Source organism: Bos grunniens, chromosome 23, assembly GCF_055505025.1.
Source record: "Bos grunniens cultivar Pamir isolate PY7600 chromosome 23, Bosgru_T2T1.0, whole genome shotgun sequence".
NCBI lineage: Eukaryota > Metazoa > Chordata > Mammalia > Artiodactyla > Bovidae > Bos > Bos grunniens.
This window is the reverse complement of record NC_141187.1, coordinates 21334907-21349635: the sequence shown is the minus strand read 5'-3', so window position 1 is coordinate 21349635 and position 14729 is coordinate 21334907. Positions and strand designations below refer to the sequence as shown.

Genomic DNA, 14729 nt, shown 5'->3' with positions numbered 1-14729 from the left:
TCCACATTTCTTCAAATGACACAATTACCTTCCTTTTTATGGCTGAGTAATATTCTATTGAATATATATGCTACATATTTATCTGTTCCTCTGTTGATGGACATTTAGGTTGCTTCCATGTCTTGGCTATTGTAAATAGTGTTGCAATTAACATTGAGGTGTATTTATCTTTTTGAATGATGGTTTTGTCTGGGTATATGCCCAGGAGTGGAATTGCTGGATCAAATGATAGTTCTATTCTTAGTGTTTGAAGGAACCTCCATACAACTTTCCATTCTGCCTATATCAATCTACATTCCCAACAACAGTGTAAGAAGGTTCCTTTTTTTTTTTTTTTCCAGTAATCAGTGTTCTAAGAGTAAAGAATTCACCCACCAGAGTTCAAATGAAGATACTTTAGCGAAGGGATACTTACAGAGGTAAAACTAGGAATTTTTTAAAAAGTGTGAGGCAACCAGAGACCAGAAACATTTAGAAACCTTTACTACCTTGAGGATTAACAGGGAAAGCAGGGAAATAGTGCACCCATAACTTTGGAGGAGGGATCACTGAGCAGGAGCTGTAGTATTGGAAGGACATAACTATACCAAAGATATGCTGACAGAAGAAATGAGGATGCAGGAAAAACAGATCTCAGCTTCTTTCTTCTCTCATCATCCCACCTCCTGCTGATGTTTCTCACTGGACAAACCCAACCAGAGGCAACCGGCAAGCAGCCTGGGTTACAAGAGTCCAAGGAGCTTATACAGATCTGCAAGGGCTGTTCTAACAAACCGCTGTAAACTGGGTGGCTTACAATGACAGAAATGTCCTCTCTCACGCTCCTTGAGGCTAGAAGCCTGAAATCAAGGTGTCTGGGGACCATGTTTCCTCTGAAGGCTCTAGGGAAGAATCTTTGATCCCCTCTTCTAGCTTCTAGTGAGCTTTCCTGGTGGCTCAGATGGTAAAAAAAATCAGCCTGCCAATGCAGGAGACCCAGGTGCAATCCCTGGGTCAGGAAGATCCCTGGAGAAGGGAATCACTACCCACTGCAGTATTCTTGTCTGGAGAATCCCATGGACAGAGGAGCGGGCAGGCGACAGTCCGTGGGGCTGTACAGAGTCAGGCAAGTCTGAATGACTATCACGTTCACTTCCCAGCTTCTAGTAGCTCCAGGCATTCTTTGACTTGTGGCTGCCTCATTCCAACCTCCGACTTTGTCCTCACATGACTCATTTTCTCCATTTAGCTCCTCCTCTTCTGTCTCTTTTAAGGATACTTGTCACTGGATTTAGGGCCTACCCAAGTAATCCAGGGTGATTTTTCTCTCAAGATCCTTAATAACATCTACCAAGACCCTTTCTCCAAATCAGGTCACATTCACAGAGTTTGGGAATTAAGACAAGTCATTTTGGGGCCACTGTTCAACTAACTCCAGGGCTCATCATTTCAGAGAAGAGAACCACACGAAGAAGGGCAGAGAGAAGCCACTTCTCTCCATGGAGATAAGCCACAAATGACAATTCCCAGTGTATGGGAGAGAGAATCAAAATGTCGAGCAAAAAAGAAAGGTGCCTTTAACAACACTCACGTGTCTTATTTGATGCTCAGCATTTGAGAGGGTCTTCCAAGACTCCCTCACCCTTTCTGGTGAAATACCACCCATCCCAAAAGCCTTTACTGGCTTGAGATTTAAAATAAAATAAAACATAAAGCAATTAATAAACATCTCTGCCAGCCTACTGAGTCGACTTTAGTGAGTTTTAAGGGTGGTTCTCACCATCACGATTGCTAAACATTTCACAAAGTCTTGAAGTTGGGGGGCCCATCCTCTGCTAATTTTTCCCATAAGAAGGTGGATCATTGTCCCCTCAGCCTGTGATGCTGCACTTCCCCCTTCTCTTTTCTTTTTCCCTGTACCCACTTAGAGCTTCCAAGGTGGCTCAGTGGTAAAGAATCCACCTGCCAGTGCAGGAGACACTGGAGACTCGGTTTCCATTCCTAGGTCAGAGAGATCCTCTGGAGGAGGAAATGGCAATCCACTCCAGTTCTCTTGTCTGGGAAATCCCATGGACAGAGGAGCCTGGTGGCCTGCAGTCCATGGGGTTGCAAAAGAGTCTGACATGACTTAGCAAATGAGCATGCATGCTTGCATGTACCCACTTAACCAGTTTCCAAGGAGATGTTCTTTTTTTTTTTTTTCTCTCTCTCTTTTATGATTGAAAACATTCAGTTGGTTTGATCCCATGCCTTGTCAATTACAGCACGTCCTCTCCACGGTCAATATCATCCTTGGCAAGTCTGCCTTGAATACCTGGAAGATGTCACAGCAGCAAAAAACCAATTATAGCTCACAGCTATTGGATTCAGTGGAAAGATTTTCCCGAGTTTTACGAGCAGAAGACAGCACCATCTCCCAACCTAACGTGCAGATGAAGAGCATGGTCATAAAACCTGGCCACCCCCAATCGTACAGGCAGAGTTTTATTTTCTTGGACTCTGACCTCTGGGGCAACGTGACCATCAATGGATGCCAGCTGGAACACCTGCAGCCAGATTCATTTGTTGTCACTGTGGCTTTCCCAACTCTCAAAACCATCCTCGACAGGGATGTTCCGGGACAGAACTTTGCCAACAGCTTGGTGATGACCACCACCGTCAGCCGCAGCATAACCACACCATTCAGGATTCTGATGACTTTCAAAAACAACCACCCTTTGGGCGGGATACCGCAGTGTGTCTTCTGGAACTTCAACCTCGCCAACCACACCGGGGGGTGGGACAGCAGTGGGTGCTATGTGAAAGAGGTCACTGAGGACAGCGTGTCCTGCAGCTGTGAACACCTCACCTCCTTCTCCATCCTCATGTCCCCCGACTCCCCAGACCCCGATTCTCTCCTGAAAATCCTGCTGGATATCATTTCCTACATTGGGCTATGCTTTTCCATCTTGAGCTTAGCAGCCTGCCTCGTCGTGGAGGCCGTGGTATGGAAATCGGTGACCAAGAACCGGACCTCCTCCATGCGCCACATCTGCATCGTCAACATCACTGCTTCCCTGCTGGTGGCCGACGTCTGGTTCATCGTGGCCGCCGCCATCCACGACCATCGCTTCCCGCTCAACGAGACGGCCTGTGTGGCCGCCACCTTCTTCGTCCACTTCTTCTACCTCAGTGTCTTCTTCTGGATGCTGACCCTGGGGCTCATGCTCTTCTACCGCCTGGTTTTCATTCTACACGACACGAGCAAGTCCATTCAGAAGACGATCGCCTTTTCTCTGGGGTACGGCTGCCCTCTGGTCATCTCCATCATCACAGTGGGGGCCACCCAGCCCCGGGAGGTCTACATGAGGAAGAACGCCTGCTGGCTCAACTGGGAGGACACCAAAGCTCTGCTGGCCTTCGTCATCCCGGCCCTGATCATCGTGGTGGTAAACATGACCATCACGGTCGTGGTCATCACCAAGATCCTGAGGCCTTCCGTCGGGGACAAGCCGAGCAAGCAGGAGAAGAGCAGCCTGTTCCAGGTCGCCAAGAGCATTGGGGTCCTCACGCCGCTCTTGGGGCTCACCTGGGGTTTCGGGCTGGCCACCGTGTTCCAGGGGAGCAACGCTGTGTTCCACATTGTGTTCACCCTCCTCAATGCCTTCCAGGTATGCTCTGCAGGGCAGCGCTCTCAGCCAGGATCTGCAATGGTAGAAACACAAACAAGGGGAGGAATGAGGAAGGGTTTGAGTTCAGAGGCAGCCCTGGCCCTAAAGAACAGTAATGGCAAGAACTCAGTGCAAGAGAAAAGGCACGTTCCTCTGCTCCCATGGAACCTCACACCTCTTATCACCTGCATTATAGTCTAGTTGCATATGTGCCTCCTGCTAAGTGCCTTGATGATGTACATGGGAGGAAAGTCCCTCCCCTACACTGGATTCTGCTATTTATCCAATGTTATCTTGATGCCATCTATTATATCCTAAACGCAAATACCACCATTAAACCAAACAGCCTTTCCAGTTAATTTCCACAAGCATTAAATGCACTCTGCCTTGGTGAGGTGGAAGCACCTCTCTTACTTATCAGTACCTCCCTAGTTCCAGCAAAGACCTTGGAACAGGCTAGAAGTTGGGTAACCTCGACAAATGAAGTAAATGCTTGATACCACATAGTAGGTTCTCAGGTAACATTTGCTGAAGGCTGAAAGAATTCTGCTCCATTCATTATATGAATGGGCTTCCTTGGTAGCTTAGATGGTAAGTCTGCCTGCATTGCAGCAGACCTGGGTTTGATCCCTGGGTCAGGAAGATCCCCTGAAGAAGGAAATGGCAACCCACTCCAGTATTCTTGCCAGGACAATCCCATGGGCAGAGGAGCCTGGCAGGCTACAGTTCATGGGGTTGCAAAGAGTTGGACACGACTGAGCAACTTCACTTTCATTATATGAAAATGTAAAAGACATTCCCTTTGCTCTCCAGCAGTGCAAAACTAATTATAATACAAGTCACATTGTTGGGAGGGCTTTAACAAGCCTTTGGAGCACAAGGAGGGGATGCTTGATTGTGATTTGACCAATAGATGAATGGTAACCCTAGGCTCCCATGTGCTGGTGAGTAGGCAGGGCATCTGGAGGTCATGCTGAGACATCACCCTAGATGCTCATGCCAAGACCACGCAAATCCTGCTACTCCAAACTCTAAGGCTCACGTCTAATGATGACTTGACTAGGAGGTACTGATTATTCTACCTCATGCCCTATGTTCCCATTACAACTATGAGGGCTACTGTAGACATAAGAGGCATGTTTAATAACATAACCAGCAGGACCTCCAGCTTATAATTGGGTGGAAATAGGGAAATTGAAAATATCCTTATAACATTATAACATTGAAGGTCCCTTGGTGTGAACCTGCTACATCATTGTCATCTACTTGACCATAAATGCAGCTGTAGAAAGAAGTAGCTTACAAATCCTATGCTATGTGAACAATATTTCCTATTTTGCTAGACAAGAATATGATTAGTAAATAATATGATTAAAATGCACTTCTTTCTAATTTTTTTCAGGGATTATTCATTTTACTCTTTGGATGCCTCTGGGATCAGAAGGTAAGAACCATAACAGTCATCCTCCTAGAAAAGTCTAACGAACCATGACATGTTAGGTTGACAATGGCCTCTTTTTTTTAACCTTTTCATTTTATATCGGAATAGAGCTGATTAACAATGTTGTGATAGTTTCAGGTGAACAGTGAAGGGACTCAGCCCTACATGTGCATGTATCCATTCTCCCCCAAACTCCCCTCCCATCCAGGCTGCTACATAACATTGAGCAGAGTTCCCTGTGCTATAGAGTAGGACCCTGTCGGTTATTCATTTTAAACACAGCAGTGTATACATGTTGATCCCAAACTTCCTAACTATCCCTTCCCCCCACTCTCCCCTCCTGACAACCGTAAGTTCTTTCTTTAAATCTGTGAGTCTGTTTCTGTTTTGTGAATAAGTTCATTTGATCATTTCTTTTTAGATTCCACATATGAGAGATGCCACACAGTACTTCTCCTTCTCTGACTTACTTCGCTCAGTATGACCATCTCTAGGTCCATTCACGTTACTTCAAATGGCATTATTTCATTATCTTTAATGGCTGAGTAATATTCCACTGTATATATGTGCCACATCTTCTTTATCCATTCCTCTATCGATGGACATTTAGATTGCTTCCATGTCTTGGCTATTGTAAACAGTGCTACAGTGAACACTGGTGTGCATGTATCCTTTTGGACGGTACTGCTCTCTGGGTATATGCCCAGGAGGGGGATTGCAGGGTCATATGGTAGCTCTGTTCTTAGTTTTTTAAGGGACCTCCACACTGGTCCCCACAGTGGCTGTTACCAATTTACATTCCCACCAACAGTATAGAAGGCTTCCTTTCTCTCCAAACCCTTCTCAGCATTTGACAGTGGCTTCTCTTAAACTCTGCAGGTGCAGGAAGCCTTGCTGAATAAGTATTCACGGTCAAAATGGTCTTCACAGCACTCAAAGGTAAATAGTTTCTTTGTAGAGACTCTGAAAAACCCCTCTCTCTCCACTACCAATTGTAGTGTAGTGTAATAATTACAGATTATTCCACTGTGTTTGCTTTGTACCTGATTCTGCCTTTTAATAAAAAACCATGGCAATGAACTAGCATTTAGATGCTGTCCCCACATCTTAAAATAGGGGTTATAGGGGCCAATAGCTCGGATAGTATCAACTGGAAGTTAAGACCAAATTTCCATGAGAAGCAATCTTCTGGGGAAACTCAAGGCCATTTATGAGCCTTGAGAACACAATTTGAAGAATAATGATGAATTTTGTGTAGTTCTTCTTGGAAAATAACTATTTGTTTTCACATGTCAGAAGATAATAAACCTTATCAAACAGTAAAATACGTATTTGGAAGTCAATTGCCTAATACCTATGACGAGACTCCGGTGTTTCAAAAGGTGGCTTTCCTGCTTAAACTGAAAGTGGTATTCACTCAGTCGTGTCCAGCTCTTTGGCACCCAAGAACTTTAAGCCCACCAGGCCCCTCTGTCCATGGAATTCTCCAGGCAAGAACACTGGAGGAGGTTGCCATTCCTTTCTCCAGGGGATCTTTCTGATCCAGGGATTGAAGCCAGCCTCCTGCATTGCAGGCAGATTCTTAATGGTCACCAGTAGGCTTTCCCGCTTAATTTGTCTGAAATAGAAATTCAGGTTCATCCAGGCCCTCTCCTTAGGTGAGATGAAAATGCAGGCAGTGACCACGAGAGGGCAGCAAACAAATCATCTTACAGATTCACACAGGACCTTGGACTAACATGTTTACTTTGTAATTCTTTTTTTTCTTCTCTAGTCAACGTCCATAGGTTCATCTACACCTGTATTTTCAATGAGTTCTCCAATATCAAGAAGATTTAACAATTTGTTTGGTAAAACAGGTACGTAGCGTCCTCTAGATGTTTCCTGGGTTGACCTAAACATATTTGCCCCGGGGGGAAATCTCACCCCTAGTGTCTAACTGTCTACTTCATAACATTGACCCACAGTGGCTTTATTTGGGGCAGAGGTTAAATACTGCTTATATTTTCCCAAACTACCAGGAGGTTGGTACAGAGGGCAACTGCCTTCAGCCTGCAGAGAACTCTACATCAAAACCATATCCACCATAAAAATGGGAACTGTATGTTAATTGCTATCCTAATCAAACACAAAGTTCTATTCATGTTATATAAGAGTAGGTAGGTCATAGTTCTGGGTTCTGGTACAGTGAAGAAAATAATTAGAGGATCCTACCATAGCATCCCACGCTGTGAGTTTCATTTCTTTTTTTTTTTTTCTTCTTTTTTTGGAGTGTTCTTGTTTTACACATGGGCATTTTTAAATCCTTGCATACATATGAGGGGTCACCCGAGTTAGCTATTCTATTAGGGATATGTGCAATGAACATTTTCTCCCTTTAGACATAAGATGAAGGATGTGAATGACTTTGGGCAGTGGGCCTCAGCTGTTCTGGCAAGCTGAAACTCCTGTCCCATGTCACCCCAACTCCTCACCTCCTGCCAGGGAAAACAGGCACTAGAATTCCTTCCAGCTCCTCCAAACTGAACAGATCTCACAAACGAAGAAATGTATGAAATGTGTTGAAAGCCTTCCAGACTATGGCTCTCTGGATAAGAATGAATTTGGGGAATGCCTATTACTTATTAAAGCTCAGGAGAACTTGGCATTTGGGGCTTCAGCTTGGTGTTTTACTCATGAAACTGGAGGACCTTCACTTTTTGTTGGATCTGTTGTGAAATCATCCGAGATCCAGGATATGTTAGAACATTTCCCCTCGGCGGGCATTGTCCCTGGATGGTGTTTGTGGTGCTAAGTCGCTTCACTGTGTCCAACTCTTTGGGACTGCATGGACTGTAGCTCACCAGGCTCCTCTGTCCATGGGATTCTCCAGGCAAGAATACCGGAGTGGGTTGCCATTTCCTCCCGCAGGGGATCTTCCTGATCCAGGGATCAAACCAGTATCTCTTATGTCTCCTGCATTGGCAGGCAGGTCTTTGTCATTAGTGCCACCTGGGAAGCCCCGGATGGTGTTTAGCACTTGCATTAAAGCGAGAACAGTGAAAACTCTATGAAATGATTCCACAGAATCTGAGTTACACATTATGTAAGGCCAGTGAAGTGTGTTCCCTGTTTCTGAACCAGTCAGATCAAGAGCTGGGGCCCAGATCCCGAGGTCCTAGGGCCCGAGTCTCCCGGCCGCTGCCACTCAGCCTTTCAGGGTCATTCATGCTGATCCAAGGTGGCCTATTCGAGGGCTCCATAATCACTATAACTTTGGTTTATGTTGTCAGCAGCCCCAAGGGCTCCCCCAGGCAATGATGGAAACCCTGTTAGCCGTGGCAGTCTGCCCATCTGATGGTAGGGTGGGCACTGTGTCACTTCCCCTGCCCAACACACAGCCCCTACTGTTCGCCTGCTCTGTCCTCCCCCCGCCCCACGCTGGCAGCAGTCTGTGCCGTTGCTCCCGGGCCGTTCTCCCTGCTACCCCTGTTGTTATCCCCTGACTCCTGCTGCTTTCCTGGTCCTGCCTCTTCTTCCCCTGCAATTTCCTCTTTTTTTACTTTCCTCCCTTTCCCCGGCTCAGACCCCTCCTGAGAGCTTCCCCAAGTCACACCAACCCAAGGGGACCAGGGATGTTCCTCCATATGGATGTCCCCTAGGCTGTTGCATGAGGCAGCATGCAGAGGGCTGCCCGTGTCAAGATCTCCCTGTCCTCTGTAGAAATCTGGCTGCTGGTGTGATGTGAAGTAGTTAGTGCTTGTCTTATCGGCTGCCACGCATGCTTGAGAACAGCTTGGTTTGTTCTCCAGGACTTCTGGGTCTGGGGAGGAGGGCAGGCATGGGTTCATTTCCAGGCATGGCTTAGCTGGCTCCTGGAGTAGAGCGCCCCCTGGGCGAGCAGCAGAGATTCACACCCCAGTGATCATGAAGCGGTGACCTTCAGCTGAGCTGCTGTTGTGTTTTTCAGGAACATACAATGTTTCCACCCCGGAAACAACCAGTTCATCCCTGGAAAACACATCCAGTGCTTATTCATTGCTCAACTAAGGACAGGAAAATCCAGCCCATGGGACCTCTTGGGAAACAGTGGATGTGCTCTGCAAAAGAGATCCTTTCCAAGCCGTGGGTAACATGTTTTTTCCGCAGGCCTCTGGGAGCAGATGCTGAAGAGACTTTTTTTTATGAGGGAAGAGGCTTTCTTTTGTAAAGACAGACCAAAGGAAATTGTTGCATTTCTGTTGCTGCCCCACCCCTGTCTCTTGTGTGATACCAAATGTGTATAGTATTTAATTGAAACTCAAGCCAACTTCTCTGTCTATATTGTAAAATAGAATTTCAGGGACATTTTTCCTTTTCACACCCTGGGCCCAAAGATAAGCTTTGATTAAAATAATAAGTAAAAGGCCAGGACTTAGGAAACTCTTCAGTGAATTCTAGGAAGGAAGGATGGACGAGAGGAAGAAAGAAAGAAGAGAGGGATGGAGGAAACTACAAGGAAAAAATATAGAGAATAACAGAAGGACGACATGTTAAGATTTCTATGTTAATGACCCAATACTTTTACTGCAACACTGAAAAATGACTCCAAAATGAAAACTGAAAATTAGCCATGGAGAAAGTTCAATATTTTCCTGGTGTTTTCTTAGCTAACAGAGATCAAAAAAGGAAAAAAAAAAAAAGGCAATGAAAAAATAGGGAGGAAATTATATCATCAAGATGCTTTTAAGTGAATGATGATATTTACAAGAATTTCACAGAAGACATGACTCTCCTGATGCTAAACACATACATACGTGTTACTGTGTGTTAAGGTTGGAGCTAAGAGGAATGAATGGACAGAGGAAGTGTGATTAGATGATTAGATCCCAGCTGACCACCTGCTGATTACATTTTTAATATTAGTAGTTTAGTAGAACAGCCTTGGGTTTTGGTTTGTTCCACTTTTTATAAGCAAAAATATATATATTTGTCTATCCATTCATTTCCAAATGTGATATATTGCACTGAAAACAGACCCTCCCAACTGTCATGAATTATATTTAACAGCTTTAACCAGGTACTTTTCTGTGCATGCTAGAAAAGATTTGAATGATCTTACAGTGTTGTATATTATTATTTTTGTAGTTACTATGGATTGAGAGGCCCTGGATGTGCTGTATAGGTCTCTCTGTGTTAATTCTTCCAGTTCCTAAGTTCCCAGACCAATATACATTCAGAGTTTTCTACTGTCTAATTGGTATTTATTCTAACTACTTAGAAATCTTCTGGAAAAAGCTCTCCAGCTGGCTAGTCTGTGCTCCTAATGACACTTTACCTTGATGAACAGATGGTGCAGATTGTTTGTGAACTATGTGGCTGTGTGTGTTTCACCTGTGTGTGTGTGTGTGCATTTCATAAAAATATAATATAAATATTTATTAAAATCACATCCATAGCAAAGTTTACCATGTGCTGTAGCTACAGCAACCAAATATTCCAAATCACAGTCTGACCCTGGGGCCATAATGAAATAAAAAATGTGGGACTTCTCTGAAAATATGGGCAGTGTGGTCTTCATAAGGATGGCTCTAACAGGTCCAACCATCAGGAAGAAAGGACCAAAGAGGCTGAGACTCAATTACCATTTATTCGCTGAGGTTTGAAAGAGTTTTCTTTTAATAGTTTTACTGTTTAAAATCACTTCCTTTTATTTTTAATTAAATTCTACCTCTATCTCTCTTTTCTTTATGAGAAGGGAGAGATCGGACAGACAGAAATCCCAGTCACGTTTCAAGGAAATGAACTCTTTTTTTTCCCGTTTCCTACACACTCACAAGTGACATATATATCTATGCCCACATTTGCCAGCAAATTGTCACATCATTATCCCAACTGAAGAGTTCATTATTTAAAATCCCTGAAGGAAATGATTATAAAGCTCAAAATTCTCCAGGGGATGATCAACTTTGGGCAGAAGTTGGTACTGAGAAGACAGAGCCAGAGGTTAGGCTGGATGATCAACTGAATTCGATTTAGACATCAGGAAAAGAATGGCTTTACTGATTTGGTTTCTGGAGTTCTATCCATGAAAACTGAGACAGGGTTAGGCAGTATTGATGTGATCAGCCAGGGAAAGCATTGCATTCAGAAGGCTGTGGTTCTCCTGTTCGAAATCACAGAACTATAAGAAACGCTGACCTTCCACTGACCTTCCCAGGGATCCTCTGGGAATTGTTGTCCTGAATTTTGTGAAGGGGACCTCTATAATGACAGGAACCTCCAGTGGGGCTCCCCAGGATGGGGATCTGGTTCTTTGCCAACATTCATTAATGGAGGCACGTTCCCTCACCTCCAGTGCACACACACACACACGCTCGAGGTGTGCCTGTACTTCCCTCCTTTCAAGTCAGAGTACTGGATCCACATTCCGGAAAAGCTGTACAAACAAAACATTGGAGAAGTACAGTACATGCTGGTTTTCTGCTCAACTCCAAGAGGCATAGTTCAGTCATTGCTCTTTGCCAAGAATACCCTGAATAAGCAACAGAATTCAACATTGTAAAAAAGAGTGATCTATGAATCTGTTAATTACAACAGGAGCCATGCTTGGCCCTGGGGTCACTGGTTTTCAATCAACAATGATTTCAGGGCTCTGGGCAGCAGATTTCCGAGGGAAGGAAGAACGGGAATGCTGGTGTTGGCACAAAGTGAGATGTGGCACCTACCTCACCTGGAAAGTGCCCACTACTTTCCCACGTCCCTGAAATCTCTCAGTGTATAAAGCCGGTTCCACCAGGCAAAACCTTCTTGCATTAAGGGACCTTCTGGTAAGTCAGTTTCTTGCAATGGAGTCTGTACTGATGCTTCAGAGGGTATGAGGTCAGAGCATCCACCACTGAGCAGTGGATACAAACTACAGAGGTCGTCTCAGCCCAGAATAACATTCTGAGCCCAGTGCAACGCATCCTCTCCTGGATGAGTCATGCATCTGCCACCCTCCCGTCCGAGTCATGCTGTTTACTTGGAGAAAGAGGTAAATACAAGTCCGTGGGGATTTCAGGATCTAGTTGCTAAGGCCAGAAATTAAGAAACACCGTGGGAAGACATAGCCCTTTGTGGTTCGTGTAGGGAACTTCACAGAGGTTGAAAGACTAAAAAATAAAGTTTTGTGGGGATGAGAAAGATTATAGCAACCAGCAAGCACAGAGGTGGCAGAAGACATTATTCTGAGTCACAAGTCACAACCATTTTAGAAGACAAAGGAAACAAGTGAGGTCATAGAAGTGGCCTGTAGGAAGAACACGTATTATTTGTGGCAGGAGAAGGTGCTGTCAAATGGGGCTCTACATCCCCTAGAGAAAGTCAGTGACGCGGGCCAGCAGAAGTCTGATTCCCCAAGTGTCCAAAATAAAGGAGGGGCTTTGTGTTTTTTGAACACCCATGAAAAGAGTGTCTCATCATTTCAGGGCTATTAGCTTTGAAGTACGGAGAAGGCAATGGCACCCCACTCCAGTACTCTCGCCTGGAAAATCCCATGGACTGAAGGGTCTTGTAGGCTGCAGTCCATGGTGTCACGAAGTGTCGGACATGACTGAGCGACTTCACTTTCACTTTTCACTTTCATGCATTGGAGAAGGAAATGGCAACCCACTCCAGTGTTCTTGCCTGGAGAATCCCAGGGATGGGGGAGCCTGGTGGGCTGCCATCTATGGGGTCGCACAGAGTCGGACATGACTGAAGAGGCTTAGCAGCAGCAGTAGCAGCAGCTTTGAAGTGAGATGCTATAGGTTTCTAAAGTTATGACTTGGGATTTTCAATCATGTCTTAATAATAGCATTCCAGCATACAGCTCTGTCCATGGGGTTCTCAACTAAGTGGACATGAATCTGAGCAAACTCTGGGAGATAGTGAAGGACAGGGAAGCCTGGCATTCCGCAGTCCATGGGATCACAGAGTCGGACATGACTTAGCGACTCAACAATAACATACAGTTCTATGTCTTTCCCCTGATTAAAATAATAAAATATCTAAAAAGATGGTGTGAAGCTTTTTTTTAATATAAATTGTCTCCACTTTTGCAATAGGCTACTGCCGCTGTTTCAGACTTCTCCACGTCCACCAGAATTTAACTCCTTCTCCAGCAAATGGTCACTTCTCTTCTCCAGGGGTGGGGACGTGGGTGGGGGTGTCTGAAGCTCACAAGCTGAGGGCTAACATCTTTCCTCACACAATTCACATTCCCACTCAGCATATAGAGCCCAAAAACTTAAGAGGCTTTAAACAGGAGACCTGGAGGTAAAGTCTTCAGTACCTGACTGTCGGGGAATCAAAAAAAAAAAAGTCTGTTCTGACATTTGGATGTGGCTTGGTTGGCATTTTCATGGACAGCTGAAAACAGAGCCCTGTGGCTTCTGTTAGCAATAGATATTTCTGCAACAGGTCCTGTATTTCCCATATTAGTCTTATATGGCTGTGTGACATATTACCACAAAGTTAGAGGTTGAAAACCATATCCGGTAGTTATCACACAGTTGCTGGGCATGGTTAACGCCACCTTCGGCTCAAAGTTTTACCAGGCTGAACTCAAGCTGTCAGCTAGGGCTGCAGTCTCATCTGAAAGCTAGGGTCCTCCTCCAAGCTCAGCAGTTGCTTGGCAGATTTCTACTCTTTAGTTACAGGACTGAGGTCATCTTAGTTCCTGGAGGTGTCTTACCATCCCCTACCCTATGGTCTTCTCCCAGCAGGGCAGTTGGCTTCTTCAAAGTCAACAGAAGAGCTTCTGTGGCCACTTTGAATCTCTGGTACTTCTTCAGTCTCTGATCTCCAGACACACTTCTAAAGGACTCACCTGATTCGGTCAGGCCCACCTGGGATATTCTCCCTTGAGATGAACTCAAAGCCAGATGATTAGGGACCTTAATTACACTGGCAAGATCCCTTCATCTTTTCCCTGTAATGTAATCTACTCATGGGAGTGATATCTCATCAGAGACACAGGTCCTGCTCACAGTCCAGGGGAGAAGATGATACAAGTTTTATCTTCAGATTATTTTTTAAAAAGAAGTTAAGGACCCCACACTGCTCTGTAGAATCTGTATGAGGTCTGAGGGGTAGACATGGTGACCTGCAAACTCTCCTTTATCTTTAGGAGTAATCACTCTGAGAAGGGTCTCTCTGGATAGTATCAGTAATACGGCTTGCGTGCTGCAAATATGTCCATCCTATTCTGTCTGCTGAATACGCAAATACAACCAAAGTCACCTTTCCCAAAGGCATGGCTTCCAGGTGTGTGGACAATTCAGGGAAAGGGTGTCATGTGGGAAAGCCTAATTTGTCCAGATGAAAAGAGGCTCACAGCTCTGCAGCCGACAACCTTCCCCACACTGTGTGTCTGGTGTGGCAGGTAGAGTGAGCCCAGGAGCTAGTATACCACTGACGTTTAGGCCAACAGGGCAGAGATCTGAACACACAGGTGCTGGCCTGTCCTCTAAGCTTTTGTTCATCTGACCTCTCACTCCTTAAAAACCAAACCAAAATGCGTCTGCAATGCTGGGCACGTCGCCTTCAACTCCCCACCACCAGTGAAGTACTGCCACCTGCAGGTCATATTTGGAACTGCAAACGCTTTCATACCTCAAGAGACTCGTGTGTGTGTGTGTGTGTGTGTGTGTGTGTCTGTCTGTCTGTCTGTCTGTCTG

At 45.1% G+C, this 14729-nt stretch overlaps 1 protein-coding gene across 17 annotated transcripts in view; it reads left to right on the top strand.

The window, feature by feature from the left end:
• The window catches only part of ADGRF5 (adhesion G protein-coupled receptor F5), a 112791-nt gene extending 102517 nt beyond the window's left edge, over positions 1-10274 (top strand). For 8 of the 17 annotated variants that reach the window (XM_086372019.1, XM_086372011.1, XM_086372016.1 and 5 more), the window contains 5 exons: positions 2244-3629; positions 5032-5073; positions 5950-6009; positions 6845-6929; positions 9020-10274. In XM_086372019.1, the coding sequence (XP_086228145.1) occupies positions 2244-3629; positions 5032-5073; positions 5950-6009; positions 6845-6929; positions 9020-9099 (1653 nt within the window). In that variant the 3' untranslated portion in view covers positions 9100-10274. Of the gene's footprint in view, positions 1-2243; positions 3630-5031; positions 5074-5949; positions 6010-6844; positions 6930-8342; positions 8410-9019 lie in introns of all 17 variants that reach the window. The other 9 variants (XM_086372023.1, XM_086372021.1, XM_086372013.1 and 6 more) reach the window with 2 other exon arrangements.
• Positions 10275-14729: the final 4455 nt, after the last annotated feature.